The sequence below is a fragment of the Carassius gibelio genome, chromosome B2, assembly GCF_023724105.1.
Source record: "Carassius gibelio isolate Cgi1373 ecotype wild population from Czech Republic chromosome B2, carGib1.2-hapl.c, whole genome shotgun sequence".
Classification (NCBI taxonomy): domain Eukaryota; kingdom Metazoa; phylum Chordata; class Actinopteri; order Cypriniformes; family Cyprinidae; genus Carassius; species Carassius gibelio.
In genome coordinates, this window is record NC_068397.1 from 13,814,129 (window position 1) to 13,831,313 (window position 17,185).

The 17,185-nt window shown below is 37.7% G+C and overlaps 1 protein-coding gene across 3 annotated transcripts in view; it reads right to left on the reverse strand.

The window, feature by feature from the left end:
- Window positions 1–289: 289 nt before the first annotated feature.
- Window positions 290–17,185, reverse strand: part of LOC127950984 (rho GTPase-activating protein 29) — a 38,898-nt gene continuing 22,002 nt past the window's right edge. For 2 of the 3 annotated variants that reach the window (XM_052548474.1, XM_052548476.1), the window contains 18 exons: window positions 15,063–15,117; window positions 14,066–14,221; window positions 13,916–13,980; window positions 13,287–13,397; window positions 13,116–13,196; window positions 12,863–13,030; window positions 12,353–12,490; window positions 12,033–12,223; window positions 11,526–11,698; window positions 9,866–9,997; window positions 9,219–9,317; window positions 8,619–8,782; window positions 8,342–8,530; window positions 8,113–8,250; window positions 7,381–7,607; window positions 6,950–7,220; window positions 6,748–6,862; window positions 290–2,041 (listed from right to left, as the gene is read on the reverse strand). In XM_052548474.1, the coding sequence (XP_052404434.1) occupies window positions 1,116–2,041; window positions 6,748–6,862; window positions 6,950–7,220; window positions 7,381–7,607; window positions 8,113–8,250; window positions 8,342–8,530; window positions 8,619–8,782; window positions 9,219–9,317; window positions 9,866–9,997; window positions 11,526–11,698; window positions 12,033–12,223; window positions 12,353–12,490; window positions 12,863–13,030; window positions 13,116–13,196; window positions 13,287–13,397; window positions 13,916–13,980; window positions 14,066–14,221; window positions 15,063–15,117 (3,399 nt within the window). In that variant the 3' untranslated portion in view covers window positions 290–1,115. The remainder of the gene's footprint in view (window positions 2,042–6,747; window positions 6,863–6,949; window positions 7,221–7,380; window positions 7,608–8,112; window positions 8,251–8,341; window positions 8,531–8,618; window positions 8,783–9,218; window positions 9,318–9,865; window positions 9,998–11,525; window positions 11,699–12,032; window positions 12,224–12,352; window positions 12,491–12,862; window positions 13,031–13,115; window positions 13,197–13,286; window positions 13,398–13,915; window positions 13,981–14,065; window positions 14,222–15,062; window positions 15,118–17,185) is intronic. The other variant, XM_052548475.1, reaches the window with a different exon arrangement.

Below are 17,185 nucleotides of genomic sequence, written 5' to 3' on the forward strand. Positions count from 1 at the left end.
TTGTGTCTTCGTAATGTTTTTATATTTCATTATATTTTAATGTTAATAATACTATTCATATTACTTTATTAATATTACTATTAAGCTTTAATTTATTTATTTTTATTTCAGTAAGTTGCAACACTTCTAACTTTGAAGTTCTACAGTATATAAAATGTAAATTGTCATGTAATATGTATATTTAATTTCAGCTGCATTTCAACAATTTTTAATGTTTCAGCTAAAAATAAAACATTTAGTCTTTTACACTTGAATGCACAAAACATGAAAGAAAAAATAGAGCAGAAAATAGTTTTAACTAAATATTTAATCTGCAAACATGTTGCATGTCTTCAAGAATTGTTGGTATAGATGTGTTTATGGCAGCAGGTTATGTGTAAAAATGTAAACAAATGCATATATAACTCTGAAATAAAACCGATGCACTTCCGCAGCCTAGAACACACACAAGCAGGAGTGTTTCCAAGAGACAAACTATAAAACAAATAAAACAGCCAGCAGTGGCTGCATTACATCATGAAAGGGCAGTGATGAATGCATGTTAAAAAGTTAGGCTGTGCAAGTGCATCAAAATGAGCAAGTTGGCATGAATTTACAGATAATACTATACACATTCCTTCTGAGTTTATACAATTATTACACAACCTTTGACTTTATTAACACATTAATATAGCTGATTATTTACTGTTATAGAAGTGTCTCATCTCATCACTATAAAGGAGATAATAAGAAAAGACACATTTGGCATAAATGTTCAGAAACAACATCTGAAAATAACATAAAAGAGTGCTCACTTATGGATAAGCGAATGTCGCAAATGTTTTGGACCTCTGCTGATATTTCTGGCTCAAATAGTAGCTTGAAGAGACAAAATTTCATAGAGACGTTTCACCTCTCTCCTAATATTTTTGCCCTTTCTCAAAGGGATATTAAAACAATTTTCATATATACAGTATGGCACAAAAACGACAGTTTACATACAAATACACACACATAAAGCCGTAGACAGATCTACTAGACCATTAAAATGACCTTGTGAGGCCTGTGGAGGAATCAGTCACTTTCTGAGCGTCACATATAGGATGCTGTACCAAGCAATACAAGAGGGCATTTTTTTAAACAAAATGGGCCTCTCGATGCTCTAGCTCCTGCTTTCGCCAACTCCGTCTCTGATAGAGGGGTTTGGCGTCTGTAGGGCCGGGCTCGTCTGCGCTGGAGCTTGGAGATTGAGGCGGAGAGAGTGTGACGGGGCTGATGGAGTCGTTCTCTGACAGTCCTTCCTCTGCTCTTGATACAGCGCTCATTACTGTCGTAAAGGTTGGCTTGGCTGTTAGCGTGCTTGTCACTGATGTTGTTGGTGTGGTTGGGGGAGTCGTGACGGCTGCGGAGACTGTCGAAACATTCGATGTGGCTGCTGTTGTAAATATGGTGATGGATGTTGTGTAAATAGCTCCTGTGGTAGTGGTTGTTGTTGGTGAAACGGTTTTTGCCAGTGAGTCAAATGGCCTTATTTGACTTACTGATGGAGGTCTATAGAACGTTCCGGGTGGGGGTTTTAGTGTCCGTGGTGCTCGGAAGGATATCGGAGCCGCGGTGGACTGGCTTTTACCATTTGTTCTACTGGTGCTGCTTTGGGGTACAACGCTAATTTCTGACGGTTTTGGCACACCAGAGGAAGGCAGGTTGGCCACTATCATTGCAGTTCTGGGAGTCACATCGTAATGCCTGTACTGTCTGTCCCAGGTCCTCCTCAGTGTCTGTGTGTCAATGAAGGGGTTTCTGTATTGGCTGGTGACGCGCAGTGTCGAAGGCTTGTCCGGTTCGGGGGTCTCATGAATGGTGGGCTGTGAGTGTTCACAGTCTTCTGTGTTGCGACTGTTGCGCTCGTTGAGCAGTCGCTCCACGGGCATGCTGATGGGTCGAGACACTGGCTTGGTGCGCTGAGTACGTAGTTGCACCACTCGGCTGCTGGCACCAGATGGGAACTTCTGCACGTCTACAGGAGCCGAGCCTACCTCACTGACATCTGAGGACTCACCTGCTGGAATGGAAAACACGTTTAGTAACATACATGTCTTTACTGTCACTTGTAATTAAATTACTGAAAATAAATATTATTGAAAAAGACACAATTAAATACTTTTGATTTGGCCAAAACAAATCACGATTTAAACTAGTAACATTTTAGATTTCGAAACACATAGGCTGTTCACTTTAAGTTTGTCCAACTTGTATAACTGAGAGTTTGCTTTCAGTAAACTCCTAATGTGCTGTAAATTAATAGTAAGGTAGTTTTTATGTTTAGGTAATGTGAAAGGTTAAGGGATCTAGAATATGATAGTGCATAATAAGGCATTAAAATGTGTTTTAATAAACAGTTAATATCCCATTATGCTAATAAGCAACTAGTTCCCTTAAATCAAATGGTACACTTACCTCAGCAGTTTAGAAATATGAGTTTAAAGTTAGAAGTTTAATGTTAACTATTGTTTAATCTAAACATAAAATGTTATTTTCCCCAATTTTATCTGCAAGGTGTCCGTTACACATTTTCCCTGCATGTTAACATCAGTAAATTATGACTGTCGAAAGTCAAACTTGACTCTTGGAAATGTATTTTGCCCCACTCCCAAACTTATGATTCGACTACCAGTCGATTATCAGCAAAATTCTGATACTTGTACTACTATGTAAATCCTTAGTCGGGGACACCTCTAGTTTTGCCTGACTGAAATAAAGACTTAGAAAAGTCAAAACCTTATATTTTTCAACTAAAACCATATTTTATGTGATCCACAACTTTCCATTAATGAGTTCATAAATTAAAATTCTCAAATTTTACAAACTTCAGAAGAACTACTGTAGTAAGAAAATAGCGCAAACGAAAACGGAAACATGTCAATTTTGGAAAACCCTGATATATCGCAAAAAAGTTTTAATATTCCCTGAGGTGGTTTTTAAAGCAACATGAAAAATAAATATTATTTCGCAAAACTGCAACAGAATGCATTTCTTTTTTTTCACATTTACAGGTCAATACACCTAATGGAAACAAGTAAGTTTTGCAAACAACTCTGATATACCGCTAAAATGTTTTTACGTTCGCATGAGGTGGTTTTTCAGGCAATTTGAAAAAGGAATATTTTGCAAAACTGCAACAGAATTAAGTTTTTTTTTTTTTTTTTTTTTTTTTTTTTTTACCTGACATGCGTAAAAGTCACATGATCATTCTTTAATGTACTACAACCTCCAAGAAACACCTCATATGTGGCCGTTCTCAATTATAAAGGGCTTTCCTTGCCATTAACGCTTGGATAAACCCTTATTTACACTGCACATGTCTGCAGCACATTACGCCTCTGACACTTCCACTGGCCACTCTATTCAGTGCTTGTGTTTATACCAGCTACGCAGCAGTACGTTTCAGAAGAGGCTCTTCACACTGCTTCACTAAAAATACAATCCTATATGCCTATATGTTAAAAATAATGGCTAGTCCAGTGGCTGCAATATACATAAGCCTAGCAACATCTGTAGTTATTACTTATTACGAGGGGGGAGAAAATCTGGTCACATAACATCAGTTAATGGAAATGCTGTCAATTCGCAGAAAGTTTTTTTTATCGACATTTATAAAATATAGCAAACTTTTTTGCACAAATCTATAATGAAAACTAGCAAATTTATAGTGTCTAAAGATGCAAAAAGCATTCTTTTTGAATATATAATTATATGAAATACATAAGATCAAATCATCTGAGAATAACCAGTTGTAATTATTGAAATTTGTAGATTTAATTAAATTCCTTTGAACTTATAACTCATAACTAGTGGTCAACCGATATATCACCATGGCTGATATTTTGGACGATATTTGGCATATTTCAAATATCTGCATCGGCTGAAAAGTTTTTCTGCTTGGCCGATGTATTAGAGGCAGAACTTTGATTTTGACGGCACACCTGAGCACACACAGTGCTCAAACTCTCTCTCGTTCGTCATCGTTAACGATTCTGTCTAATACGGATAGAAGTCGGTCTAACAATCAGATAGAACTCTTAAACAGAGAAATTGATGTACAGAATGTATTATAACGATTAATTTTTTATTAGGCCTAATAGTGATAGAAAGGCAAACATTATAACACTGTCTCATTTGCCATCAGCATTAAGCAAAAATGCATTTATATAATTTTAATCTTTGAATGACTAATGAACATTAAATTTCACAAACCATTCAAACTCAGTCAAATCCAGCTGTGAAATATTGTGAAGTGTGCATTTTTATACAGCATGATCACATGTTCTCTGCGTGATGGTCAGTCCGTGTGAATTGAATGCTTTAAACTTTAAGGGCCCTATAATACAACCGACGCAAGGCGCAGCTCAAGTGTGTTTGCTAGATTCAGTCCGGTTGCATTTTTCCATCCAGCGCCACATCGTTTTAATTAGCAAATGCATTTGCGCTCATTTGTGCGCCCATGGGCGTGCTGATCTAAAAAAGAGGTGTGTTCAGGCACATTGCTATTTTAAGGAGCTGAAAATAGACTGCGCCATAGACCATTTCAAACCTGGTCTAAAGTCTTGCGCAATGTTTTTTCTGTTATTTAAAGAGCATGTTAGTATAGGCGGGTCCACGACGCACGTAAACACTGGTTATTAAACACAGGGATGCACAGCAGCACACAAACATGCCAAATATATATAAAAATTAAGGATTGCAATGCATAAGAATATTTTGAATGCTAATTAAATATATAAAAATAAAAGTAAAAAAATAAAAGTAAAAAATAAAAATTTATATATAATGTCATAATGAATAGTCATCACATATATCAGAATTAGGCTATCTATTTGCTCGCACACGAGCTGCTCCATTTCATCTCGGAGGTGCATCCTGTCTTTGCGCTTGCCAAATTCTGCCGTGTAAATAACAATTCCGTCATGGCACGAGCGCAACTGGCTTTTAAAGGGAATGGAAGATAAGACTCTGATTGGTTTATTGCACGTTACACCCAAAAAACACCCACTGCTCATTAAGAGAATAGGGAGAACCCGTTTAGACCATGCACCCGGGCGCGCCAACCGTTTTTCCGTCGTTAAAATAGCAAAAGTGGATTTGGACATGCCCTTAGTGCACCTGCACGGAGTGCTTTACACTTTGCGTTTAGATCATTAAAATAGGGCCCTAAATTCGTGATTTAAAATTATGCTGCACTTTATGCATGTCATATTCATGTCATTTTCACTGTGTGTTGTATGTATGTTATTTGAAAAATATGATTCCCAATGTACACAAACTTCCCAGAATACTGAGTGCCCTTTCGGTTACAGTTTTACTTTTTTATATTATCATTTTATTAAATATATTATTTATTTGAGAAAAATACTGTCATCTAAAGTGTAAGTATGTTTCTTTTACACATTTACTTTTTAGAAAATTATATCAGCTTTATCGGCAGCAGCTGTCAAAAAACACATCGGCCACTAATCATAACTGCACAAAACAGTCCACATTTATGAAATCTCCTAATAGACGACTAACCGTTGGTCAACCAGAAGAGGCTTGGTTGACCATTATTTTATTAGTCGCTTAGCCGCAGGAAAAAAAAATAATATACACAGGGCAAGTCACACAGTCCATGACCAACAGATCGTTAATTGCTGGTGTATGTGGTAATATAGGCTAGTTACATCAGACAGGACATCCAAACACTTGTCTATCATTTATCGACCTCAAATGTGGCTTATCATGTGAAAAGTATTAGCAACTTTAAGCCACTCAATCTAATGTTAACCCAGAGTAATGTGGGCTGTTTAAGTGACTGTGTGGAGTGAAGAAGCTGAACAGTAGCTCAATGCAGGACAGATGAAGGTACCGATGCGGTCATTTGCTCTTAAAATACTCCATAATTTTTGGTCATACAGATAAGAGTAATACATCTTTCGGATTTTTAAAGACGCTACATTTATTTGTGTGTGCTCACAGTAACAACAAAACATTGCGCTTTTGTAAAATAATGAAAGCAAACAGGACGCGCCGTCTGTCTCTGTGTCGCCGACTTCATCTTCACCAAAAACAAAGAAAGCACTAGTTTATCAATGAATTATTTGAAATGTTAATGCAGCCTCCTTACTGTTTTTTCCCTGACACATACATTATCATTACTTCTGCCAGTGCTCTGTGTGCTTTGCTTTTTAGACTATGAAGGCAATTAAAGGCTTGGTATTATGATTTAAATGGTTTATTAATAAACTTGCAATTAGTCAAATGATTCTTAAAATGAATGACTACTAGATGACCAGAAAAATCTTTAGTCGGGGACAGCCCTAGAAATCTTCATTATTTGTTTTAACAAAACCACATAAATATTACTGAAGAATATTTTCAAAACATATATATTAATTTTTCTTGCATAAACTTTCACTTTCAAATGAAAAAAAAAATATATATATATTTTTCCTGCTTTAGTCTGGGACAGCCCAAGAAATCTTCATTATTTATTTTAACAAAACCACATCAATATTACTGAAGAATATTTTCAAAACAATTATATTCATTTTTCTTGCATGAACTTTCACTTTCAAATGAAAAAAATATGATCTATTTTTTCCTGCTATGCTTTTAGACAAGATATTATCTATTTCTCATTCTGCCATGGCTCATCAAAGGGGGTCAGTATTGATTTTATGCTAACTTTATCACCAAAGACAGTAGACAATTAGAGACAGAGACAATCATACTAACCAGGAGTTTGCCCTTTATCGTCCCCTGCCTTCATCTCCTTCACTTTCTCCTTCACTCTCTCCATTAGCTGTGTAGAGGTAATCACAGACGAGTGTCTCTTGTAGACTTTTGCACTCTGTATGAAAGATAAACACAGATCAGAAATCAAATTTCGAATAAAGTCCCCCCAAAAGTCCAGCTTTCATTCTCTGGCCCAGCTCACTTCTTTGATATCCATGAGAGATTGGAAGTGGCGGCTGAGCGCTGGCTGTGGTGCTGACGGACTGGTGGGAGACACAGGGCTGAGGGGGACATCAAAGATCATCTGGTGGTGCCTGATCAACAGGTCCACCATGCGGGCCTGGTGGGGGTAGTCAACCACAGAGGACAGCGACACTTCTGCCTCCAACTGCCTGGGCTTGATGAGGGTGGGACCGAAGATGATACCCAGGTTACTAGCGGTCATCTTGTTCTCCTCAGCTTGCTCTGACACTCTGTAGAACAATGAGTCATACATTATATTTCACTTTCACTAAACACATTCAAGGACGTCAAGCAACGAGCAAAGAAAAACAGATCCCAAAAAGGGATTCCTGCTGCTTTGCTATATGAGCTCTTTAAACATGCTTTGGTTTATGCTTTGTGTTGGTGTACCTGTGCAGATGGGTGATGAGGAACTGCAGGGTTTTGTAGTGGGCCACTGGAAGCTGGCGAAGGAGGTCTCCGATTTTAATGAGGACACTTTTAAGCTCAATACTGAGGCACTGCTGCTCTCCTGGTGATTCCTCTTCAGTTGAGTTCGTCTCCTTCATGTTCTTAGTCTCTTTTGCCAGCCCGATGATATCGTTGTAATACCGATACAGAATCAATGGCTCTGGCAGCTGAAAGTCAATTGAATTATTTATTAAGACCAACTCAAATCAGCAAAATGTGAAAAGCAATGGAAGACACTATAGAGTGCAACAGCTGGGCTTTGGCAGAAAAATCTAATTCATTTTCTCCTTAAGGAACTGATTTTTAACTTATAAACCCTTAAAGATAGACCTACAATGAGCTAAATGGTTTTTAGTGCATGTCCACTCCTGTGAAGAACTGCAAATCATTTTTCATGCCTTGTCAGACTACTTACTTTAACCTTATTAGATATGTTAAGTACACACCATATATATAAGATTTTCACAACCATTTTTCAAGAACAAAGTTTGCAATGTTGTGATTCACCTCATAGCTGGTTGCTTTGTCTCAAGGCTTATAGCTCTATAACAAATAAAAAACTCCTAGGTGAAAAATACTTCCGAAACCAAAAAGCGGGCGGACACTGTTGCACTCTATTATTTCAAGTTTCATATAGACATGATGAAACTGGGATTATTTGTCCCACCACACCTGTCTCAGGTAAAGCTTGAGCACGTTGCTTATGTCATGTGGGTGGAGGTCAGAAAGCTCCACTAAGTCCTTTCCATTCTCAAAGGCCTGGCACAGCTTCTCCACACGAGACTTCGCCCCATTCACCCGATAAATGCCCTTGAAATGAACCGAAAGCAGGCGTCACTCCAAAATGACTCACAAACATTGAACTAAACAAATTCCTTTCAGTTGCCTCTCGATTCTTCACCTTAATGTTCAGGGCACGACTCTCAATTTCTGAGGTGCATTTTTTGATGATGAAAGGGATGCCGTCAGGACTGTTCTTAGCTACTTGGGCGAAGTCAATCCCGAATAGGTGCAGTCTGCCCTGGAGCTTCTTATGACCACACTGAATGGCAAGAGTCTCCAGGCATTTCTTATGACAGGCCAAAGAGCACTATGGAATAAGAGATCAGGGAATGACAACCGGCTCTAATGAACAATGTGAACGGAACAGATGTGAGCGTTGAAGTTGATGACCGTACCTCCTCACATTCAGCCCCGTGAAACACGACCAGCCCGTCACACTCTCTGCATTTGGAAGGCGCTCGCAGTTTCCGCAACTTGTGAGTTTGTGCCGCTTTTGACATCTGTGTGTTACGAAAAGGGCCGGGAGAACTGGCCGTTTCCATCACCATTTCAGCAAGGCCTGGGACAAGAAAAGGCAAGTGTTTTAATAGCTGAAAAAATACGTTCTGGTGTGGCTACAGGATCATCAAGAGTCTTAAATGTGAGTTGGAATGGGAATTGAAAAAAACTTTCATGACTCTTGCATTCCTATTTCATGAATGGTTCTTTAGTACTTTTGAGGAAGCAGGAGCTTCTCTCCAGTTCCTCAAATGTATTTCCCTACTTTTAACATTTGTTTGCATTCAGCAATTATATCTGAAATGTAACACTTTTGTTGGAGAGACAGGAACTGCCAACTGTGGCAGTCTGCCAGTGTCAACACCCAGCCCGTCTGCACAGCTGCACTGAAAGCAAAAACATGGGTGCGAGCGATTCAGCACTTGCATAATAAAAACAAACCTGTGGTGTCACCACACAGACACTCACAATCACACTGTTCAGATTGTACTACCAACCATTATCTAATGGGGAGGGTGGTTCCCTCTCATCCAGGTCATCTGCAGAAGACATGGTACCAGTTGAGGGGGTTCTGGGAAGCCTGCGTTTGAAATCCCCTGTAACACACACATATAAACACACATTTGATACGTCCGTCCTGCAAAGCACTTCTCCATCCTGTCCACTGATAACTAGGTCAACCATTTTACAAGCAAAACTCACAAACGTGCCTAAACTAGCAGCACATTACACTGGACAATAAGAATGGCTGATGCAACTGGAAAAGAGTAAAACATTTAAGGAAATCTGACAAAACTTGCCTGATTAGGCCAGTGTTAACATTCTAAAGTCCTAACAATTGGTTGATCACGTTTTTATTCTTGCTTTTTCTTTGATGTTGTGAACATTATTGTTTTGCAGATTCTGTTAAGTTCTGCTGATGTAAATATATCTAGCTGGCAGATGTAGATGAGTTTTTGTGGTATGTATGATTTAGAGCTGTCACAACATCTATCAGAAAAAGCACTTTGATTTGATGTAAACTGATCGTCAAACATACATATTGGCCTACTTATACATTAAACCAGTTTTGGTGTGGGATTAACCTCCTATTGTGAAATGCACTGTACTGTAGGATGCTGTGTGATGACACCAAAAAAAGTACCTGGACTAGCTGTGGGGGAGTCCATTGAGCGAGACTCACTGCTTCCTCCAGCACTCTCCGAGTCACTGCACATCCCTCCTCCACCGGCACTGCCTGAGCTCCAGGCTCGCTGGGAGCCCTGCGTCCTTAACACTACAACACACACAATAAACCTCCGAATTACCTTTGCCCTTCATCTAGGAAATCTCTATTCCTAAAACTGAGGGAGAAAACCCTTCGTGCATTTAGGAGAATCAGTCTGTCTACTGTTTCATGCAAACAAATTTTGCTTATGTGCTTGATTTTTAGTCATCTAGTCTGGATGCTGCATTAAATGTGGGCTCAGGTTGTAATCCAGCAGCCTGATAATGTCACAGCACAGGGGCTTTTTGGAAGCAGAGGTCCGATCTGGGTCTTGGGCCTTAATCCTGTCTGCTGGCAGCTTTTTTCCAAGCTGTGGATGGCCAATGCTGGGTAAAAACCCACAGTGGCTGCATCAAACCAAAAAACTAATAAGCTGTTCAAGATTCTGAGGCTTTCCAAACATGTGTGTGTAATAGTGCCAAACATCTCAGGATCTTGTTTAAGTGAGAAGAAAATAAGTGTCTGGGAGATTCAGAGTCTAACAAATGCATAAGGCCCTATGATTTCTGTGATGCAGAAAACGTGGACGGAATTGTGAAATCCAGTCATTAAATTGGAACTGTATATTGCAGAATGGCACAGAATTAACCAAATTTTGGATGGATTCATTCAAAGAAGATAAACTACGCTTTAATCAATCATGGCGTTTCAAAATATGGGTACATAAACGCATAAACATAATTTCAGAGTAAATTCATGAGCATTTCACCATGTTTTTTTCATATGGAAACAGAAACTGAAAAGTCTTCACAGCAACCCATTAAAATAAACGTTTAGTTTAACATGAAGAAACCATGACAGAAACATTACTTAATGTAATAATAGTACTACTAATAATACAATTATTATTAGAACATTCTTTTTTAAAGGAATATTTACCAGAATTTATTTTGCAGAAAAATGTAAATACACACACTATTTCTGAAAAAAGAAATAAATAGCTAAAATAATAATAAATGAATAAACAATTATTTTAATACACAATTTTTCAGTTATTTAATTAGAGATGCTTTTGATTATTAATATTCAATGAACCCATTAAAATGGAATACTTTTTTTTTTTTCAATAGAAAACATTACATTAAAAAAAAAAAAAACATCACAGGGCCTTATTTTTTTTTTTTTACTTTTAATAAATTATGGTTTAATATTGTAGGTTTCATGATTTCAATTAATTATACATGATTTTTGATGAATAACATTTAATTTAAGCATTAAAACAAAGTAAAAAAAAAAAAAGCCACCCAGAAATGTAAAAAGCGGAATTTGCTGAAAAAAAAAATAATAAAATGGATTTCACAGGGCCCTAAGTCTGAGTAGACTGATGTCACCCAAAGATTAGCATGAGATCTGCATGAGCAGCCTGACGTAGCAACTTAGGCTCAACATAAGTTACAGTCAGGTTGGATCTGTTTATCCAAACAAATAGATAGGTGAAATCTGTCATTATTCTATTCATTCCGTTTAGTGCAACAGAAATGTACCATTTTAAACCTACACATTTAAGTCGCCAGTCTAGATCCTTCTCAACTCTTACCTTGCATGTCTAAACTGCTATTAGACCGCCTCTCTGCGATCTTGGCCTTGCAAGGTTGTACGGTACCCTCAACCCCATCTATGCTGTGGTTATCTGCAGAAGTTACAGAGCCTTGCGACAGGTTCCCATGGGATGAGCGGGTGCTGCTCTGAGACCTCTTGTGAAGGGACATTCTGGAAAGGAAAGTCACTTGTTAAAACGTTCTTTATTAAAATACAGCAAGCAAAACAGGCTGTGCAAAATCTCTGCTGCTGGTGAAATGGGTTACTCCACAGGAAAATGTGAGATTTGAATGCACTGTAAAGAGCGGTGATAGCACTGGCCAGTATGTTCGTACATGGGTGTGATTCAGAGGTCAAGCTGAAAAGCAGAGTTTACATGTGCGCAGAATTTCTGGATAAACAACGCGCTTTCACCGACCGTTGTTTCGTTCATCGTTCTTCCTGAGGAAGATGCAAACAATGCAGCCTCTCTCTGGCCCACGCGGAAACTTGAGTGTGGACTTACCCCGTTTTTGAGGAAGCTGTAATGTCCTGAGACAGAGACTCCAGCCACACACGCTCTTTAGGCAGGCTGCACACGAACTCAGAGTAGCGCTGGCCTGGTTCATACTTTTTGGCCTGTTCATTTAGAGCTTGGTAGTTGACTGAGAGAGGCTGGCTCTGAGCCTGCTGCATCTGGAACCAGTTCACTGTCACCTGCGAGAGTTTTTGAGAATAGTCAGTATACAATAATGGTATTTACTTTCATGGAGAAGCTTGAAAGTTTGAGGTCAGTAAGATTTTTTATTTTTTTTAACTTTTAAACTGGATCAAATGAATACAGACCGCTTTCAGGGTCAGGTCACACTGGAAGACCAGCTTCCGAATTTGAGCGAGGATCTCACTCTTAGCGTTTGACAGGCTGACCTTCTTCGCCTCTAGATCGGCCACACAGGCTTTATACTGCTCGTGCGCTTCCTCAGCCTAGAGGCAGCACAAAAACAGACAATCAGTCAAACAAAACAAAAGCATAGTAATTTTCCAAGCCTGTTTCAAGCCAAAGTGTGTAATTTCCACGCCACCAGCTGCACCAAACAAGACTGCAAAAGTGCTCACTCAAGGTGTGATGATATGCAGTTGATGGGTGTCTGGGTTTTAATAGCCGTGTTTGTAATGTTTAGATTACATGGCCTGATTTTCAGACAGTACATCAGAAGTTAAAGAATATCAAAGGAATTCGCACAAACTCTGTGTTTCTCATCACCACTTTGATGCCCAATAAAAAAGGTCAATAAACTCAAGGGTGTGTGTGTTTGTGCAGTCTACATTAACCCTGTTGGAGTTACAGTGCAGTACCTTCTGTAGGGCCTCTTCCTCCGCCCTCCGTTTCTTCTCCAGAGTCCTGCCTCCTGCTGTGGGCTGCTCCTCCTCGGTGCGGCTGGTGGAGCTGCGTGCCTTCTCGTACTCCTCCCTCTTCTGCACCTTCAGCAGCCGAGTCTTCTTCAAAGCGCTCTCAGCCTCGCTCTGAAAGCACATAGGTTATCAAGCACTATCGGTCGTGAACAAACCTTAGTGATGAAATTCAAAGAATTCAAAGTATCGGATATACCATTTTCTTAAGCTCTCTTTGCCATTGTTCCTTTATCTCTTTCCTCTGCTTGTCTAGATCGTTCCTGCGGGCCAGCAGTGGCTGTTGGTTTTATAGGAATTTTGGGGAATTAAAGAAAATGATTTGTTACATATTTAGCTACAAGTTAACAGCAGATATAGCGGATCATACCTGTATGAATTTGTTGGTTTGTAGAGCTGCAGCTGTTTGGAGCAGAACCTGATTGTACTCAATCTCATTTTTAAAGGCAGAGACATAAATATCCCGGAACGGCATGAAGTCCTTTAGATAAAAGAACACAGCCGCACAATAATGTCACTTTAAGGTCTAAAATCAAATACACTACCATTCAAAAACTTGGGATTGGTAAGATTATTTTAATGTTTTTGAAACAAGTCTCTTTATGACACAAGGCAGATTTTTTTAATATCAAAAATACATTACAAAGAGCAAATCTGTGAAATATTACTGCAATTTAAAATAACTATTTTCAATTTTAATATATTCTAAAATGTATTGCTATTTATCCCTGTGATGGCAAAATTATTCAGTGTCAAATAAATCTTCAAAATCCATTTGGTGCATTTCTTCTTCATTTTTGTTGTTGTTCAAAAGAGAATTGTGCTGCTTTTTTTATGGAAACCATTAATCATTGTTTTCAAGATTTTTTTATAATCAGAAAGATTAAAAGAACAGTAATTATTTGAGATATAAATACATTATATACGTCTGTCTTGTCACTTTTAATTATTTTTATCAAATAAAAGTATTAATTTCTTTCAAAATTCTTCGACCATCACCTGCTGACTTGCCACTGCCTTTGCGGACTCTGCAATCTTGGCAAAGCTTTTGGCACATTCCATGTCTGTCAAATACAGAGACACCAAATGAAACACTAAAGTTCAACAATTAAGACAAAACAAAAGGTCAGGCTTTAAGAATGGACTGACCCAAGCTGAGGCGTTTCTCCACCCAGGCCAATACATCTTTGGTGTATTTGGACCAGGCCTTGGCATAGAGCAAAGCCGACTCTACTCCACTCTCATTCTTGAGCAGAAGAAGGTCCACCTGCTCCACAGTGGACAGCTCTGGAGACAGAGCAGGATCTAGAAACACACATATACAAGGAACACCACATATGAACACACACATCCAAAAAATACTCAAATGCTCCACATTGTTTAAAAAGTCTGCTGAAAAGGCACAGAGGTACCCTTTGAAGACATTTATATTTCCTCAACCATGTCTCTCCGCTCTCTAAAAACTGTCATTTAAAATCTACTTTTAAATGTTACCACCCTACAGGGTTTATAGGCCAACAGTTACAAGGCAAATTTTACAAGTCAGCTTTATTAAAGGCAGCAACAGCCCTGAAATGGGTGGCAAACTTGCTTTTAAGAGAAATAAATACTCTCCACCATCCCCTTGACTTAAAAGAGAAAGAAGTCTTCCTAAACAGACACTAATCTGTGGTAGCATTAGATGTACAGTATATAAGATTTATTGCACAGCATGAGCATGTGAGATCTTCTCGTAAAATCTGTGCTTAAACGTTGTCAAATGCATTGACACGCAACTCAGCTGCGCCGAATCCAAGCACCCCGCCCAATAAGCCACATGTGGTTCCCATTTCTCACAAAAATGTCCAAAAAACCCCAAAGAATGTCAACCATTTGGCAAACAAGAACAATTTTAAACTATACGAAAAGCTACAGGGTGTGTAGCGCTCTCTTGTTGATTATGACCAGTGTTAGTACATCTCATCTGTCTCTCTGCAAGAACACTCTTCTTGTGCGGTTTGTTTAACTAGAAAACGTTGTTGAAGTTTGTATTACCGTAGCTCTGAGGCACATAAAATATGTGATGAGATTGTTTTCAACACATCAGCGGCAAGAGCCTGCTTTGTGACGAAAACCTTGATAGAAGAAGGAAAGGAAATCCATTTACCTGTCAGATCCTTTTGACTGCAGCCTCCTGAATCTTCAGAGAGGTTTTCAAAAGACTAGAGGAGATAAAGAGAAAGACGTTTCACACGGGATGAGAAGTTTGATTACAGAGGTGAGGGATGAAAAGGTGCTTCTTTTGAGTGCTTCTCTTTTATCTTATCTCTCAGTGTCTCAGTTCATCAAACCTTTCTCTTTAAATCACAGGGGCCAGCCAGGTTTCATTATTTTCAAAGCAGACATCTCAACTTAAAGGGATAGTTCGCCAACAAAAAAAAAAAAAGTTGAAATGCTATTATCAATTTTTTCTGTGGAACACAAAAGAAGAATTCTGCATCTAATTCCACATATTCCATATTAACCACATCTGTCAAGTGCTAACAAGGACATAAAAATCATACACATGCCATAAAACTAGGGGTGGGAATCACCAGAGGCCTCACGATATGATTTTATCAAGATACTGTGTCACAATACAATAATATTGCGGTTTTAAATGTATTGCAATATTCTACGATTTACTGCGATATAACAGTGCATTTTGAACTTGTACAAAAAAAGTTGTGCAGGCCCTTAAGCATTTGTAAAGTAAAATTACTGTTAAATTTACATTTAATTATATAAAACATGTATTCTTACATCTAGGGATGCTGAAAATACTGAAATATTCTGAAATATATTTATAAATTTGCAGATACTGAAAATGCTTTGTAATGATTATTTATTATATTAAATCATATAATTTTGTAAGACTTTTTAAAATGTAACTCAGTTTTAATGATACTGAAGTAAAACAAACAAACAACAACAACAAAAAAAAAAACACAAGCCATTTAAGTAACCACACTTTGACTGAAAGTAACATAATAAAACATAATTTATATTAATATTGGTAACACTTTACAATAAGGTTCATTAGCTAACATTAGTTAACTACTGTTAACAAACTAAGAATGAACGTTCTTCAGCATTTATTAATCTTAATTCATGTTAATTTCAACATTTACTAGTTCATTATTAAAATCAACAGTAATGCTAGTTTAATGCACTCTGAATTAACATGAACTAAAAATGAACAACTGTATTCTCATTAACTAACATTAAAAAGATGAATAAATACTGTAATAAATATATTGTTCATTGTTTGTTCATTTTAGTTAATACATTAATTAACATTGTGTTACATTAATATTAAATATCAATATATTATTTTTATTCACTTCTATGTAACAGAATCAGATATAAGTTGTTGTTGGTTTGGACTAATTATCCAAATAATATATAATGAGTGAAACATGTGTGTTGAAAAAAAAGATTTTCAGATGCCGAAAATAAGATGTACAACTACTTAACATCCCCTAATTGTTTTTTTAAATCTAAAGTATGTCCATACATCAGATTTAGAGACAAATGGGGTTTTCCTAATAATGTTCCGCGATGCCGCCATCTTGATTTTACCAACTCACTGCATGCAGAAGGTGACTCAGCTGACCTTACCAGACTCGACACCACCAATTAATTTTATTATTCTACCAAATATTAAACTAAAAGATAGATACTTGGCTTCCATGTATTGATACAGTATTGCCGCGGAAAATATCGCTATACTATACTGTATCGATCTTTCCCCCCACCCCCCACCCCTTCATAAAACTAGTCCATACAACTACACACTTTTTTTATTCGGCAAAGACACATTACATTGATCAAAAGTGACCATAAAGACACCAAAAAGACCAAAAGATTTCTATTTCAAATAGATGCTGTTTGATCTTTCTATTCATCACATAATCCTGAAACAAATGTATCACTGTTTCCTCAAAAATAATAAGCAGCACAACCGTTTTATATGAAAGTTTCTTGAACTCCAAACCACAGGAATAAATGAAATTTTAAATGCAGCCATGCAGCCTTGGTGAGCATAAGATACTCCTGTCAAAAACATGAAAAACTTCTTACTGAAATCCCAAGCTTTTTAATGGTAATATGTTTAAATTCTTCTGAACCCATATGATACTGTTGTTTATAAAAAGCAAAACTATCATTTTCTGTTCCACTGAACAAATAGCACATGGGTTAGGAACAACACGAGGATGAGCAAATAATATTTTTTTTTTCTAAGAAACT